This window comes from Balaenoptera acutorostrata, chromosome 1, assembly GCF_949987535.1.
Source record: "Balaenoptera acutorostrata chromosome 1, mBalAcu1.1, whole genome shotgun sequence".
Classification (NCBI taxonomy): Eukaryota; Metazoa; Chordata; class Mammalia; order Artiodactyla; family Balaenopteridae; genus Balaenoptera; species Balaenoptera acutorostrata.
Genome location: NC_080064.1, coordinates 64,884,653 through 64,903,417, shown reverse-complemented (window position 1 = coordinate 64,903,417; position 18,765 = coordinate 64,884,653). Strand labels below are relative to the sequence as shown.

General features: G+C 34.8%; 1 protein-coding gene across 2 annotated transcripts in view; it reads left to right on the top strand.

Annotated features, from left to right (window-relative positions):
- Window positions 1-18,765, top strand: part of LRRIQ3 (leucine rich repeats and IQ motif containing 3) — a 198,743-nt gene that overhangs the window by 35,552 nt on the left and 144,426 nt on the right. For both annotated transcript variants that reach the window (XM_007182950.2, XM_028166711.1), the window contains exon 3: window positions 7,909-8,042. In XM_007182950.2, the coding sequence (XP_007183012.2) occupies window positions 7,909-8,042 (134 nt within the window). The remainder of the gene's footprint in view (window positions 1-7,908; window positions 8,043-18,765) is intronic.

Below are 18,765 nucleotides of genomic sequence, written 5' to 3'. Positions count from 1 at the left end.
GAAAAATTAAATAAGTACAAATGTATTGAGAATATCAAATTAATTGGAAATCTCTTTATGTAATTACATGAAGTCTGAATAGAATGTAGTTTTAGATTTTTTCTTAAAGTACTCTTCCTGTTGGAACACAAAGTACTCTCTTCCATCTGAGTCATTTTTACAAAAGTCTACTTTTCTTTTGAAATGCCCCATTATGCTTTATACCAGGGTTAACAGTAGCCCTATTTTCATTCCAGGGTTACAATAGCAAGTGGTAGAGTATAGATATTTCATTATTCTATCATCTGTTTTGTTGATTCTTTTTTATTTATTTATTTTTGGCTGTGTTGGGTCTTCGTTGCTGTGCGAGGGCTTTCTCTAGTTGCAGCGAGCGGGGGCCACTCTTCATCGCAGTGCACGGGCCTCTCACTGTCGTGGCCTCTCCTGTTGCGGAGCACAGGCTCCAGACGTGCAGGCTCAGTAATTGTGGCTCACGGGCCCAGTTGCTCCACGGCATGTGGGATCTTCCCAGACCAGGGCTTGAACCCGTGTCACCTGCATTGGCAGGCAGATTCTCAACCACTGCGCCACTAGGGAAGCCCTGTTTTGTTGATTCTTGATAGTATTTTGCCTAAGCATGTGTTGTCCTTTGTTAAGCTTTTACTACAATTCTTTAATTCCTTTTATTGGATTGAAAATATTAGTACTAATTATCTTTTATAGTTAATTTATTAATTTTTAAATTTTACATTATGTTAGTTTGGATAAATTGCTTAGTAAATTCCTCTACTAATTTTTTAAGTATCAAATAAGATATACAGAAGTCCTTAAACTGTTGACAGATAACATTGTTCGGATTCTTGAAATGTTTTAGCACTGTTCTAAGTGCTTTACAAATATTTTCTCACAAAAACCCAGTGAGGTTATCTCTATTTTACGGATGATGAATAGGGGACAGATGGGTTGCTTACCCTAGATCACATAGCTAACAAGTGGGAGAACTGGAATTTAAACCCAGGCAGTTTTTCTCCAGAGTCATCACTCACATAGTGGAGGAAATGCATTCCTTTCCCTTAGAAAGAAGATACATCCATTTGTCCTCAGATATCAAATGGTTATGCCATTTGTTCAAGTTTGCAGTGATATCTTTATTGGCATTTTACCAGATAATTGTTTTAGGACATCATAAAACTTGAGTATTGTCTTGAGGTCACTTGTTTTCTGGCAGGGACACTAACTCCACCCACAGCTGATGATTATTCCATTTATCTCTTTAAAGAGATGAATTATTCATACGTTGGTGGGAAGCAAGACTCTGCTGTAAACTGCAGTGTGAGCTTAATGGTTCTCTGCTGGTGAGAACTGCAGCATCTGACCAGGACTACTTAAACCTAGTCATCTAAATTCCCTCCTGTATTCTTCTCCCTCATTCTTACTTATGCAATCAGCATCCCTGCTCTCAAACTACTGTAGGGGAGCAACAAGAATTTTCCCTCTACCCTTCTGAGTTCTTGGCTGAGACCTCTGTAATATAAGACAGATTACAAGAGAAAAACAAACAGAAGTTTACTAACATTTATACCTCATGTATACTGAGAAGATACCCAGGGAAAAAGGAGTAACTCCCCAAGGTGAGAATTCATGCTTAAATACCATCTAAATAAGGAAAGGGGAGGGAGGGTGTAGGCCTCTTATGAGCGAGTAAATTATTTTTAAGAAAGATGAATGGGTCCTTAGAAGGATAGATGGGAGTTTGTGACAAAATTCATTTGGTTGTGGTGTCTTCTCCTAATTTCCTCCCCTTCTAATAACCTTCTAATTTCCTTTCTTGTGATAAGACTTCTTCCCTGGTTGTTGAAACTCCTGGGAGGGGAATTATGACAATTGAATACCTTTTGGGGAATCTGTCTTTAGACAGATAAAGGAGGTTCAGAGAATGCCTCTCCCTGCATTTGCTGTTTTTCAAGTGCCTATAGCTCAAAATAGTCAATATACTGAAGGAGCATATTTGAGGTGGAATATTTTGTTACCCTAAACACAAACATACACACACACACAAACACACACATGCACACACACACACCATGAGACCAAATGTGATGAACAAAAAACCCCCATAAAATTACAGGAAATCACATCTATACCAGAAACCAGTAAAGGATAACATTTAAATAAAAGATTATACCATAGAGGTACTTTTATACATAATGAAGATTTTTTGATATAATGAAGATAAGACTGAATCAAAGGTAGGAACTAGCTCAGCCTGACTTTAAGCTGTTCTTCCTGATACGTAAGACAAAATGACAAGAACTAGAGGGGATTCTGCAAATCCCCCTATTTGTCAAGGGTAATAGTGGACCAGATGACAGATAGGATCCGTTGCTACAGATCACAGGATAAATTTCATGGAGAGGCCCTAATACAGGCAGGGTTACAATAGCAAACTATTATGTGGCAGGACTCATCTGTGATAGGGCAGAAAGGAGTTTCAGAAAGGAGCTTAGTCTCAGCCACATAACTTAACTGAAGTAGTTGACAAGCTAATAAAAAACCTCAATATGAGAAAGCTAACCTTTGACAGAGTGTCTTCACCAAATTGGGAAAAAATACCTGAAAATGATGAGAAAAAAATATAGGACATGGAGGTGAGTTCCAGTATGTCTAATATACATGAATAGGAATTATAGAAGAGAAAATAAAGCAAATTAAGGAGAAGCAATAATCAAAGAAATAATGAGAAAAAATATGGATCTGAGTATAGGACAAAATCTGTGAAAGAACTACATATATTTTCTTTAAAAATCTTTGAAGTTCACATCTCTTGTCATGGAAAAAAAAGCAAAATCAAAAATCTTTGTACTTCAGATGAGTTTTTTGAATATAAGAAATCAGACAGGCAGAGGTGTTGGCAAGTGTAGAGTATGTGAGGCAGAGTGAAAAGCATTTGCAAAGGCACAGAGGTAATGCTTGGTGCAGTCAAGTGACAACAAGTAATTTATTGTTCTTGGAGTTCAGAAAACATGTTTGGGCATGTCAGATGATGCTGGAGACAAAAACAGGATTAGTAGAATAAAGGGTGTTATGTGTGATACTAAAAAGATAGGACTGTATCTTGTAAGATTTGGGGGAAATATTTAAGGATTTTACATGAACTGATTTTCATTGTAGAAGAAAATCCTATATTCTTTAATTTTGGAGTGGAGGGAAATGGAATGTAGGGAAATTAGAGGAGAGTCTGTAGTTTGGGCCCTAGGTTGTAAGAGCTGTTTTAATAAATAGGTAGAGGGTATAGATTATAGGGAACAGATTGAAGAGAGACATATTTGATATAATTTAGTGATTTATGGGATGGAAAGGGGAAGAGAGAAAGAGGAATGTGTGTTTATTTGGTTGACAAGGTGGAGAATAATTTTAATGACTGTAGATGTAATGCAGTATGAAGTATGGATTGGGGATGTTTTCAAATGGGGGAAATAATTATTTCAGTTTTTGACATGTAAGTAGAGAAATGGAATTGGAAGTTCATTTTATACGTTTGTAATCTAAGAAGTAATTCTTGCCAGGAGATATAGCTATATGGGATAATCAGCATATGTGAGATAGTAAGATGTAGTAAGGAAGGTGATTGAACATTCGAGGAGACTTAGTAAAGAGAAGTGAAAAAGGAAGCAAACCTAAATTATACTATATTTAAATGGTTTGCAGAAGAAGAGGAACCAGGAAAACAGACTGAGAAATAAAAACCAAAAAGGTAGAAAAATTAGTATGTTATTACAGCCAAGTAAGAGTTAAGTTACAAAGAACAGATTGACATTGCCAGATCAAGCTTGGAGACCAAATATGACAGTACCAAATATGACAGTGTATAAGTGACTGTAACTTAGTGATTTAATAGTCAACTGATATTTGAATGCCAGTTATAGACTAGATAGCTTACTTAGTCATAGAGATATAGGATAAAAAAAAGAGTTGTTAAACTTGGTGAGTTTATGTTGCAGTGGGAAAGACAGACGAATAATTGCATTATAGCATAACCTTGTCAAATAAAAAAACATATCAAGACTTAAGAAGAGAGTTTTTTCAAAAGGATTATTGCAAGGGAGGGAAAGGGGCTATTGCAATAGGCAAAGGGATGTTATTGCAAGAGGGAGAATGCTCTGATTATTAAGATCTGCAAACATCTTAAAGGTTAGGCAAAAAAGTGTTTTTCTTATATAGGAGGGAATAAACAAGGCTAGAAAGAAATGATGTGGCTAAGTAGGATGGAGGGGAGTGGCATAATCTGACAACAGATCAGATAATATTTTACTCTGAGAGTAGTCTATTTCAAGATAGGCTGTTGAGGAAGAGTTGCATGCGGCTCAGGCTGAGGGTGGGGCAAAGTTCAAGGGACTAGGGGAAGGAGAGAATCTTAACCAAAATTTGGTTAACAAGCGTTTATTCCGACTGCTCAGTATAGACAAAGCAGTTAAACTAATCATTAATAGGCAAAGAATGTGAAATTAGAGAGTCTGTGTCAGGGCCTTGTCAAAGATGAACAAGAGGGACGTCCATGGGTACAATCTAAGTAATATGGTGGAAGCGTTCTTCTTTGTATAAAACCATTTCCTGAAGTAAAGGGATAAGGAGATTTCTTAACCTTCAGTGTTTTCCAGGATCACAGGGCTCAGATAAAATTCATTGCCAAGTGTGACAAATAAGTTATAACACAGGATAATATTGTAGAAGGATATTAAACTCAGATCAATGTCAAGAAAGGCTTCTTGGAGGAAAGAACTGAGTCTCCAAAAGACTAAGACAGTGAGACAAGTAATTGAGAGGGGCAGTCAAGAAACTGGAATGGCATGCAAAAAGCATTGAGGTTTGATTATCAGGTAGTTTTCAGGAATGCAAGTGGTTGAATATTGCCAGAATGGAAGGTATTATATATAGGGTGAAGGAAGATGAGATTGAGAAGGTAAGAAGGGACTAGATCAAAGATTTTGTGTGCCAAGTCAAGAAATTTGTAATTGATCTTTCAATTATATACCAGCAAAAATGCCATATCATCATATCATATCATTGCATTTTGAAAAGTTCATTCTAGCAACAGTGCATATTATGATTTGAAGGGAGTAGGGAGTATGGATTATTTCAGATATCAGGACATTTTTAGTAAGTTAGAGAAGTGATAAAGACATGCAATAAAGCAATGGTAGAGAACAGAAGAAAATGTAGAGATCGGATGTTTAGGATGTTGAATATATTGGATCTAGCAATATTTGTATTTGAAGAAGTGAAAGAGAAAGAGAGCCTGGGATGGTTCTAGGGTTTCTGGGTTAGGTTCATATGGGCAATAGCAGCATCCACTAAGAGCATGTGAGAAAGCAGGTTAGGAAGAAGATTCATGTTTAGGCAAGTTGAGTTTATAGGAATATCTTGTTTTATTGCGCTTCACTGTATTGTGCTTCACACATAATGCATTTATCACAAATTGAAGGTTTGTGGCAACCCTGCATGGAGCAAGTTTATAAGTGCCATTTTTTTTGACAGCATTTACTCACTTCATGTCTCTGTGTTACATTTTGGTAATTCTCACAATATTTCAAACGTTTTCATTATTATTATATTTGTTATGAGGATCTGTGATTAGTGATTTTTGATGTTTCTACCATAGAAAGATTACAAGTCACTGAAGGTTCTGATGATGGTTAGCTTTATCAGCAATAAAGTATTTTTTAAATTAAGGCATGTACATTGTTTTTTTAGACATAATGCTATTGCACACTTAATAGACTACATTATAGTGTAAACATAATTTTTATATGAACTGGGAAACCAAAAAATTCATGTGACTTGCTTTATTTCAATATTCCCTTTTCTGTGCTGGTCTGGAACTCAATGTGCAGTATCTCCAAGGTAAGCCTGTAATTGGATAATCAGTTTGACCATATTGTTCTGTAGCTCCAGAGAGAGTTCCTGCTTAAAGTGAGAAATCTGAGAGACATCAGGACATAGGTGAATGTTGGAGCTGTGGATTTGGATGCAGTCATCTGGACAGTGTGTTCAGATTGAAAAAAGACAAACGGAGAAAATCCTTTCAGTGTGACATTAAGTTGGGTATGGATAGGTCTTTAAAAATTCCGGAAGTAGGGCTTCCCTGGTGGCGCAGTGGTTGAGAATCTGCCTGCTAATGCAGGGGACACGGGTTCGAGCCCTGGTCTGGGAAGATCTTACATGCCGCGGAGCGGCTGGGCCCGTGAGCCACAACTGCTGAGCCTGCATGTCTGGAGCCTGTGCTCCGCAGCGGGAGAGGCCGTGATGGTGAGAGGCCCGCGCACCGCGATGGGGAGTGGCCCCCGCTTGCCACAGGTAGAGAAGGCCTTCGCACAGAAACGGAGACCCAGCATAGACAAAAATAAATAAATTAATTTAAAAAAAAAAGTATGCATTTAAAAAAAAAAAAAAAGTCCGGAAGTAAACATTAGTTATAGGAAAACCAACTGTGTGGTGTATAGAAGCCAAGGGAAGTGTTTCAATGAGAAATGTCCAATGATAATTTTGTAAAAGTATTAGATAGGATGATAGGGATAGAAGTCAGTGGATTGAGATACAGGATGAGAGAAGGTGGGACAGCAAATGTGGAATTCTGTTTCAAGGACTCTTAATAAAAGTTGATACAAAGGATGGAGGGTTGGGATGTGTATGATTATTTGTGTGTGTGCATTTTACAGATGGGTGAGACTACATCATATTTATAGGTGAGGTATAGAGACAGTAGCAGGGAAGTAATTGAAAACAGGGAGATTAAACTTAACCATGACGGAGGGCCAATCTTGGACAGGAAGCGAGATACTTCTTGTTTTAAGATTAAGTAGAAGTTGCTTCTATTCAGTTTAGATAGATAAGAGTTAAGTGGGAATATAGTTAAATTTGTAGGGAAGGGAGGAGTGTTAGTTGATAGAGTTCAGACTTGATAGTCCTATATTCTCTGTGAGAAGGAAGCAGGATGTTTAGGCAGTGCTAGGGAAAAGGCTTGAATATAGAGAATAGTACTGAAGGTTTACAGTAGCTCCTGTTGGAAACAGAAGCAAGCCAGGGCCAAGTAAAGGATTTGCTAATTAGCAATGAATGTTTGTAAGTATAAATCTGAAGTAGTACTAATCTACAAGCCTTTGTGATTTTTTTTTTTAGCAGTTGATTAAGTGTATATGTAGTAAAGGTTTTTTTTTTTTTTTTTAAACATGATGGGGTTGATAATTTTCAGAGTAGGTACCTTACAAAAAAATGTGTTAGGTTTTTAATGCATAATTCTTACATTCAAGACATAACTAGAGTGGCTTTTTCTAACCAGTCAAATGATCAGTAGGATATAGGGAGTCTATGATCCCAAATAAAAAATTTGCCAGAACAGTAATCTTAGAGATAATTTCTTTAAAGGCAATATAGTATATCTTTCCCCAGGGGAATGTGCTGTCTTCAGTAAAAGTGTGCAACATTCTAGTTAAGATGCCACGAAGTTTTGAACTACTGTAAGTTGTTTTATAAATCCATCATGTATCAGTTTCCTCTGTGATGATCCACAGAATACTTTTAGAGTTTCATTGGATGTCTATTCATGCCATTATCTTTCAGAGATCAGCATGATTATGGGCAAAATTTTATAGCTATGATAGCAGATTGTGAGAAGAATCTAGAATGGAGAAAGTTATCCTCATTGATCTTGCATTTTTTTTGTAGAGAATTAAAGTTATTTGGTGCTACTAATTCTTGGTCTTCTGATCTAATAAAAATAGATATGAAAATGTATTTATTATTTAACTGTTATGTGTATAATAAGATACCCGTGAATGTTTTAATAGTTTATATCATCAGACTACCAAGTTAAAATATCTTTTGGAAATACTTTCATGAACTATAAATATTAAATATATTTTCTTTATACAGGGATCAACCTATGAGGATGAAATTGATAATATCAAAAGTATTATTTCAAAAGTTAATGAAATTCTGGCTCATAACTCGCCAGTTTTGATTGTTCAAAGATGGATACGTGGTTTCTTAGTTAGGAAAAAAGTGAGGTATGTTTTATTTTCTTCGCTATTTGAATATTAAAAGATGATAAAATAATTGATAAAAAGACATTTCTCTAATATACGCTTTTTTGTATTCCCTATCAAAATGGTACTTTATAGACTATTTAGTTTCCTAATTTTTAGGAAAACACCACAGATTCTATAGTAATATAATATTGAGCATAATCAAAATTTGATTCTCTTATTTTTTCTTTTAAATTGACCATATAAATAACTAATCATTGAAGTTATTAATCATTGAGTAATTCTGACAGTTATTTTAAATTAAACTTAAAAACATTAGTGAAAAATATATATTACATTTCTCTCGTGTAATGGGATATAATAGAAATATAAGCCATGTACAATATAACATAAGAGAAATATAAACCATATATATATATATATATATATATATACACACATATATGTATATATATGAGGATTTTGCATTTTGTTTGAATATGAAGATAGTTTTGCCAAAACATCTGGTACCACATCAGTCCACATTACCCTTTGATTAATGCTTTTTCCTCTCTCTTTGTTCCTTACATCCCTTTCCAGTAGCTGACATTTTACAAACAGAGGAAAACTTTTCCTATAAGAATCGCTCAACATTGTACTTGGGGAGATAAGATAGGATACTCTGTCATCAATTTATTTTAGTCATGACAAACATCAAACATATGAAAAAAGAAATGAACGTTCTCCTATAGTTTATTCTCAGATGCTAAATGGGAGAATTCATAAGATAGAAATAGAACATGGCCCTGAAATATAGGTAGGCTTAAATAGATCTGGAGTTGGGAAATAGACATTCCCTGAGAAAGAAAGATTAGGACATTTCACTGAAATGATATTCAACATTCTGTGGTAAGGCAGAGAGGATGTTCTCATGTGTTAGCCTGCCTGTGCTAAATCATAGATGGCAATAGCCCTGATTAAGAGAGATAGTATGAGAGAAAAAAAATGAACATAATATAGTGCCTGCAACTTCTGAGGATGAGTGAGGTTCCATATACTTTTCAAACCAAGGTCAAAGTGTGAGAGAGTGGGTTCATCAGTGGGGGAAAAGTAAAGTGATTTGGAATAAAAGATGTGAAAAGAATCAGGCAATTGCTAACAGGCACATATTTATTTAAAATATTATTTCTATCTCATATGTTCCATTTAAATTAAGTATGCATTTTCTGTGAAATAAACATCTAATTAAAGGGATTTGTCTTTAGTTTATGCCCCTGGGACTGAGTTTTTCTCTCTTAGAATCAAATTACCTTTGATATTCACGTAACACGAGATAAAAACCTTGTACATGGAAACAATATCTGAAAATACAGCATGCATGAAAAAAATTTGAATGAGCTTTGTGGGGAGAAATGTCAGTAGTAATAATATATCACAGTGGTTCGATACAGACTGACTTGAGTTCTTTTTCTCTTTAAAATGCTGTTCCATTAGGCACATTACTTAACTACTCTGGGCCTGAATATCCTCATATGTTAAATGGTAGAGAGCAGGGACTAATAGCAGTACTTAGTTCGCTGCTTGCTTATGAGAATTGAGATCATGAATATAAAGCACATAGCATCTGGCAAATGTGGATATTACATTCTTATTAGCTGCTCTTTTAAAAATATTATTATTGTTGTTCTTCTACCTTATGCTCTCTGCATTATATGATTTTGTGGGAAACTTACTCTTTCCTTGGATTTCTTGCTCCCTTCCAATTACATTTACCACAGCATGCGCAGAGCAATCTTTCAAAATTATAAACCTAATCTTATTCACCAACTTAAAATCCTCCAGTTGCTCTCAATTTGCTTAGGGCAAACTATTGTGATATTTGCCCCTGCAATGTTTATCACATACTTTCATTATCAACACTTACAATACTGTATTGAAGTTGTCTGCATAATTATCTTTATCTCCAAATGTACTACATACTCTGTATCTATAGTATATAACAGAGTGCTTGACACATGTTAGATGCTCAAAAAACATTTGCTGAATTGATGAATATATTAATAAATAGACTGTGGAAGCTAGAATCAGAAAAATATTTCTGGATTCATCTGTGGAAAAGCAAAAACAGAAACAACTGAGAAACATGCAAAGTTGCCCTGAGAGGTGCCTGTGGATTCCTCCAACCTAAAGGTCCCAGTTATTAGTCCTCTCATATGTCTATTTCTAGCCATGAGAAGTGTCTCCCTAGGTGCAAATAATTTGTACTCTGCTTGAAATTTGTTCACTTAAACTGCTTGAAATTTTATATACATCCTTGAAGTACTGTCTAAATTTAGAAAATTATTATGATTAACGCTGTTATCTTTTTTTTAACATCTTTATTGGAGTATAATTGCTTTAAAATGTTGTGTTAGCTTCTGCTATATCACAACGTGAATCAGCTATATGTATATGGGGATATATGTATACATAATGCTATATCTTTTGAAGTGGTATTATTCTAACATAAATGATATGGTACAAGGGAGGTATACTTTTATTCTTAGAATGAAATATTGTGATCAGATTGGCAGCCTCCTAAACCTAAGTAAGGGTAACTACATTGAGGTCACAAGGAGGATTATTAGTTGGGTCAATGGGATGTAAAAAGTTAAAAGAATGGAAACAAACATTTATTGAATGTGTGGTATATGCAAAGTACCATGTTAGGTATTTTAATCCACTTTATATCATTTAATACAGCAGAGCTTTTGAGTTTGTCCTGTATTTTCTATCTTATGGATGAAGAATTAAGAATTTAAACTTGGTTGAAAAGGTTGGGATATGTATCCAATGGCAGACAGCTATGGTGTGTTGGATATTTGTGGTCAGTTACAAAGAGATGAAACGGTGTATGTTAACTCTACAAGTGTTGCGTTCTTTTGTTTAACATAGCCCAAATTCTGTGCTCTTTTTACTTTTATTTCTGAAGACCTGGAAACAGCTATTTTCCAAAGAGCCCTAGTACTTTTAGTAGGGAATTGTATTTAGGAACCAAGGTCTGGGCACTAAATGTGTTCATTGCTACTGGAGTGTCATGGTTCTTAGGCTATTTCAGCAGACAGAATAGAAAATGGACTTTTTAAATCATAAATTCATAGTTCTAATGCTAATCCAACACAGAAGGTTCTTCACTGACTTCCTTCCACATTACACTTCCCTTCTTCTACCCTGTGAATTCTGGTTGCTAACATTATCAGTAATGTTACTCATTAGCTGAATTCTAATAAACACAAAATAGTTTCAGGATTACTATACATAAACTACTATCAACAAGAAACATTTAATAAACTTAAAACGTGTTAAAGGATGTTTTTGTCTTTAGATTGGAGATATATTGTTAAAATAATTGTTTTTTTTTAAAATAATTGTTGAATGGGTACTTAGTATAATCATAGTGTATTAGTTCCTTATCTAATGATTTTATTTCTTTTTAATTTTTAAAATCTTTCTTATTTTCATCTTCCATTTCTCTTAGGGTATTTTCTGTTCTGTTCATTATAATTATCCTTCTCCTAGGTTAGTATTTATCTATAAAATGAGTTTTAAATGTCTTATTCTGAGTCCTGTCATTGCATTTCTAAATTAGTCTAATTCTAGTTTATGTGGTCTTGTATGTCTTTTATAATTTTCTTGATACCTTTTAGTTTATTTTTAAAAATAAGACTATTTTATTTTAGAGTAGTTTCAGTTACACAGAAAAATTAAGCAGGAGGTACAGAGATTTCCATTATACTCCCAGCCCCTACCAATGCATAGTCTCCCCCATTATAAACATTCCCTATTAGAGTGGTACATTTTTTTTAACTGATGAACTTACACTGACATACCATAATCACCCAAAGTCTAGAGTTTACAGTAAACTCTTGGTGTTGAACATTCTGTGAGTTTGGACAAATGTACAATGACATATATCCATCCTTATGGAATCACATTATTTGATTTTACTGCCCCCTAAAATCCTCAGTCCTCTGCCTAGTCACCCCTATCCCCGTCTCTAACTCTGGCAACCACTCATCTTTTTATTGTCTCCATAGTTTTGCCTATTCCAGAATGTCATATAGTTAGAATCATATAGTATATAGCCTTTTCAGATTGGCTTCTTTCATTTAGTAACATGGATTTAAGATTCCTCTATGTATTTTCATGGCTTGATAAGATAATTTCATTTTAGAGCTGAATAATACTACATTGTCTGGATGTACCAGTTTCTTTATTCATATACCTACTGAAGGATGTGTTGATTACTTCCACATTTTAGCATTTATGAATAAATCTGCTCTTAACATCCATGTGCAGGTTTTTTTATGGACAGTTTTCCACATCTTTGGATAAATACCAAGGAGCACAATTGCTGGATTGTATGGTAAGATTTTATTTAGTTTTATAAGAAATTGCCAAACTCTTTTCCAGTGGCTATACTATTTGCATGCCCACCAGCAATGAGTGAGAGTTCCTATTGCTCCACATCTTCACCAGCATTTGGTGTTATTGTTCTGGATTTTGGCATGTGTGGTGGTATCTTATTGTTGTTTTAATTTGTACTTCACTGATGATATATAATGTGGAGCATCTTTGCATATGCTTATTTGTCATCTATGTATCTTTTTGGTGAGGTGTCTGTTAAGGTATTTGACTCTTTTTAAAAATGAGTTCTTTGTTTACTTCTTGTTGAGTTTTAAGAGTTCTTTGTATATTTTGAATAACAGTTCTTTTTTAGGTGCCTTTTTCAAAAATTTGCTCCTAGTCTATAGCTCATATTCTCATTCTCTTAACTTTGTCTTTTGTGGAGCAGAAGTTTTTTTAATTTTAATGAAGCCAAGCTTGTCAATTCTTTCTTTCATGGATTATGTCTTTGGTGTTATATCTAAAAAGTCATTGCCATACCCAAGGTCATCTAGGTTTTCTCCTATGTTATCTTCTAGGAGTTTTATAATTTTGCACTTTACATTTATGTAATAGATCCATTTTCGAGTTAATTTTCATGAAAGGAGTAAGTTCTGTGTCTAGTTTTTTTTGTGTGTTCATTTTCTGCACATGACTATATTAACATCATTGGTTGAAAAGACTATCTTTGCTCCATTCTATTGCCTTTGTTCCTTCATCAAAGATCAGTTGACTATATTTATTTCTGTCTATTTCTGAGTTCTCTGTTCTGTTCCATTGATATATTCTTTTGCCAGTACCATATTGTCTTGATTATTGTAGTTTTATAGTAATCTCGAAGTTGGGTGGTATCTCAGTCCTCTAATTTGTTCTTTTCCTTCAATTGTCTTAGCTATTCTGGATTTTGTACCTCTCAATAGAAACTTTAGAATTAGTTTGTCAATACCTACACAATAACATGCTGGTATTCTGATTGGTATTGCATTGAATATATAGATAAGTTGAGAAGAACTGACATCTTGTCTATATTGAATCTTCCTATCCATGAACATGGAATATCTCTTATTTATTTAGTTATTTGCTTTTGTTCCTCAGATTTTTTTTAACATCTTTATTGGAGTATAATTGCTTTACAATTGTGTGTTAGTTTCTGCTTTATAACACAGTGAATCAGCCATACATATACATATACCCCATATAGAAAAGTTTTAAAAAAGTTCTCCTTGGCCTAAGAAAATAATATATCTTATTGTGGATAGTTACAAAAATATAGAAAGCTACAAAGTTAGATTAAAATTTCCCTTATCATGCAGTGATAACTACTTTTTTTTCATTTTTATTATTTTTTAACATCTTTACTGTAGTATAATTGCTTTACAATGGTGTGTTAGTTTCTTTTTTTTTTAACATCTTTATTAGAGTATAATTGCTTTACAATGGTGTGTCAGTTTCTGCTTTATAACAAAGTGAATCAGTTATACATATACATATGTCCCCATATCTCTTCCCTCTTGCATCTCCCTCCCTCCCACCCTCCCTATCCCACCCCTCTAGGTGGTCACAAAGCACCAAGCTGATCTCCCTGTGCTATGCGGTTGCTTCCCACTAGCTATCTATTTTGGTAGTGTATATATGTCCATGCCACTCTCTCACTTTGTCCCAGCTTACCCTTCCCCCTCCCTGTATCCTCAAGTCCATTCTCTATTAGGTCTACATCTTTATTCCTGTCTTGCCCCTAGGTTCTTCTGACTATTTTCCTTTTTTTTTTGTTTTTGTTTTTAGACTCCATATATATGTGTTAGCATACGGTATTTGTTTTTCTCTTTCTGACTTACTCCACTCTGTATGACAGTCTCTAGGTCCATCCACCTCACTACAAATAACTCAGTTTCATTCCTTTATATGGCTGAGTAATATTCCATTGTATCTATGTGCCACATCTTCTTTATCCATTCATCTGTCAATGGACACTTAGGTTGCTTCCATGTCCTGGCTATTGTAAATAGAGCCGCAATGAACATTTTGGTACGTGACTCTTTTTCAAGTATGGTTTTCTCAGGGTATATGCCCAGTAGTGGGATTGCTGGGTCGTATGATAGTTCTATTTTTAGCTTTTTAAGGAACCTCCATACTGTTCTCCATAGTGACTGTATCAGTTTACATTCCCACCAACAGTGCAAGAGGGTTCCCTTTTCTCCACACCCTCTCCAGCATTTATTGTTTGTAGATTTCTTGATGATGGCCATTCTGACTGCTGAGAGATGATATCTCATTATAGTTTTGATTTGCATTTCTCTAATGATTAGTGCTGTTGTGCATTCTTTCATGTGTTTGTTGGCAATCTGTATATCTTCTTTGGAGAAATGTCTATTTAGGTCTACTGACCATTTTTGGATTGGGTTGTTTGTTTTTTTGATGTTGAGCTGCATGAGCTGCTTGTAAATTTTGGAGGTTAATCCTTTGTCAGTTGCTTCATTTGCAAAGATTTTCTCCCATTCTGAGGGTTGTCTTTTCATTTTGTTTATGGTTTCCTTTGCTGTGCAAAAGCTTTTAAATTTCATTGGGTCCCTTTTGTTTATTTTTGTTTTTATTTCCATTTCTCTAGAAGGTGGGTCAAAAAGGATCTTGCTGTGATTTATGTCATGGAGTGTTCTGCCTATGGTTTCCTCTAAGGGTTTTATAGTGTCTGGCCTTACATTTAGGTCTTTAATCCATTTTGAGTTTATTTTTGTGTATGGTGTTAGGGAGTGTTCTAATTTCATTCTTTTACATGTAGCTGTCCAGTTTTTCCAGCACCACTTATTGAAGAGGCTGTCTTTTCTCCACTGTCTATTCTTACCTCCTTTATCAAAGATAAGGTGACCATATGTGCGTGGGTTTACCTCTGGACTTTCTATCCTGTTCCACTGATCTATATTTCTGTTGTTGTGCCAGTACCATACTGTCTTGATTACTGCAGCTTTGTAGTATAGTCTGAAGTCAGGGAACCTGATTCCTCCAGCTCCATTTTTCTTTCTCAAGATTGCTTTGGCTATTTGGGGTCTTTTCTGTTTCTATACAAATTGTGAAATTTTTTGTTCTACTTCTGTGAAAAATGCCATTGGTAATTTGATAGGGATTGCATTGAATCTGTAGATTGCTTTGGGTAGTATAGTCATTTTCACAATGTTGATTCTTCCAATTAGGAACATGGTATAACTTTCCATCTGTTTGTATCATCTTTAATTTCTTTCATCAGTGTCATAGTTTTCTGCATACAGGTCTTTTGTCTCCTTAGATAGATTTATTCCTAGGTATTTTATTCTCTTTGTTGCAATGGTAAATGGGAGTGTGTCCTTAATTTCGCTTTCAGATTTTTCATCATTCGTGTATAGGAATGCAAGAGATTTCTGTGCATTAATTTTGTATCCTGCTACTTCATCAAATTCTTGATTAGCTCTAGTAGTTTTCTGGTAGCATCTTTAGGATTCTCTATGTATAGTATCCTGTCATCTGCAAACAGTGACAGCTTTACTTCTTCTTTTCCAATTTGGATTCCTTTTATTTATTTTTCTTCTCTGATTGCTGTGGCTAAAACTTCCAAAACTATGTTGAATAATAGTCATGAAAGTGGGCAACCTTGTCTTGTTCCTGATCTTAGTGGAAATGGTTTCAGTTTTTCACCATTGAGGATGATGTTGGCTGTGGGTTTCTCATATATGGCCTTTATTATGTTGAGGTAAGTTCACTCTATGCCTACTTTCTGGAGAGTTTTTATCATAAATGGGTGTTTAATTTTGTCAAAAGCTTTTTCTGCATCTGTTGAGATGATCGTATGGTTTTTATTCTTCAATTTGTTAATATGGTGTATCACATTGACTGATTTGCATATATTGAAGAATCCTTGCATTTCTGGGATAAACCCCACTTGATCACGGTGTATGATCCTTTTAATGTACTGTTGGATTCTGTTTCCTAGTATTTTGTTGGGGATTTTTGCATCTATGTTCATCAGTGATATTGGCCTGTAGTTTTCTTTCTTTGTGACATCTTTGGTTTTTTTATCAGGGATATAGTGGCCTTGTAGAATGAGTTTGGGAGTGTTCCTCCCTCTGCTCTCTTTTAGAGGAGTTTGAGAACGATAGGTATCAGCTCTTCTCTAAATGTTTGATAGAATTCGCCTGTGAAGCCATCTGGTCCTGGGCTTTTGTTTGTTGGAAGATTTTTAATCACAGTTTCAATTTCAGTGCTTGTGATTAGTCTGTTTATATTTTCTATTTCTTCCTGGTTCAGTCTCGTAAGGTTGTGCATTTCTAAGAACTTGTACATTTCTCCAGGTTGTCCATTTTATTGGCATACAGTTGCTTGTCGTAATCTCTCATGATCCTTTGTATTTCTGCAGTGTCAGTTGTTACTTCTCCTTTTTCATTTCTAATTCTATTGATTTGAGTCTTCTCCCTTTTTTTCTCATTGAGTCTGGCTAATGGTTTATCCGTTTTGTTTATCTTCTCTAAGAACCAGCTTTTAGTTTCATTGATGTTTGCTGTCATTTCCTTCATTTCTTTTTCATTTATTTCTGATCTGATCTTTATGATTTCTTTCCTTCTGCTACCTTTGGCATTGTTTTGTTCTTCTTCTCTGTTTGCTTTCGGTTTAAGGTTAGGTTGTTTATTTGAGATGTTTCTTGTTTCTTGACGTAGGATTGTATTACTATACACTTCCCTCTTAGAACTGCTTTTGCTGCATCCCATAGGTTTTGGGTCGTCATGTTTTCATTGTCATTTGTTTCTAAGTATTTTTTGATTTCCTCTTGGATTTCTTCAGTGATCTCTTGGTTATTAAGTAGTGTATTGTTTAGCCTCCATGTATTTATATTTTTTACAGATTTTTTTCCCTGTAATTGATATCTAGTCTCATAGCATTGTGGTCGGAAAAGATACTTGATATGATTTCAATTTTCTTAAATTTACCACGGTTTGATTTGTGATCCAAGATATCATGTATCCTGGAGAATGTTCCATGAGCACTTGAGAAGAATGTGTATTCTGTTGTTTGTGGATGGAATGTCCTATTAATATCAATTAAATCCGTCTTGTTTAATGTATCATTTAAAGCTTGTGTTTCCTTATTTATTTTCATTTTGGATGTCCATTGGTGAAAGTGGGGTGTTAAAGTCCCCTACTATGATTGTGTTAATGTTGATTTCCCCTTTTATGGCTGTTAGTATTTGCCTTATGTATTGAGGTGCTCTTATGTTGGGTGCATAAGTATTTACAATTGTTATAGCTTCTTCTTGGATTGATCCCTTGATCATTATGTAGTGTCCTTCTTTGTCTCTTGTAATAGTCTTTTTTTAAAGTCTATTTTGTCTGATATGAGAATTGCTACTCCAGCTTTCTTTTGATTTCCATTTGCATGGAATACCTTTTTCCATCCCCTCACTTTCAGTCTGTATGTGTCCCTAGGTCTGAAGTGGGTCTCTTGTAGACAGCATGTATATGGGTCTTGTTTTGTATCCATTCAGCCAGTCTATGTCTTTTGGTTGGAGCATTTAATCCATTTACATTTAAGGTAATTATTGATATGTATGTTCCTATTCCCATTTTCTTAATTGTGTTGGGTTTGTTATTGCAGGTCTTTTCTTTCTCTTGTGTTTCCTGCCTAGAGTAGTTCCTTTAGCATTTGTTGTAAAGCTGGTTTAGTGGTGCTGAATTCTCTTAGCTTTTGCTTGTCTGTAAAGGTTTTGATTTCTCCATCAAATCTGAATGAGATCCTTGCTGGGTAGAGTAATCTTAGTTGTAGGTTTTTCCCTTTCATCACTTGAAATATGTCCTGCCACTCCCTTCTGGCTTGCAGAATTTCTGCTGAAAGATCAGCTGTTAACCTTATCGGGATTCCCTTGTATGTTATTTGTTGCTTTTCCCTTGCTGCTTTTAATATTTTTTCTTTGTATTTAATTTTTGATAGTTTGATTAATATGTGTCTTGGTGTGTTTCTCCTTGGGTTTATCCTGTATGGGACTCTCTGCCCTTCCTGGACTTGATTAACTATTTCCTTTCCCATATTCAGGAAGTTTTCAACTATAATCTCTTCAGATAGTTTCTCAGTCCCTTTCTTTTTCTCTTCTTCTTCTGGGACCCCTATAATTCGAATGTTGGTGTGTTTAATGTTGTCCCAGAGGTCTCTGAGACTGTCCTCAATTCTTTTCATTCTTTTTTCTTTGTTCTGAATTGCAGTAGTTATTTCCACTATTTTATCTTCCAGGTCACATATCCATTCTTCTGTCTCAGTTATTCTGCTATTGATTCCTTCTAGAGAATTTTTAATTTCATTTATTGTGTTGTTCATCATTGTTTGTTTG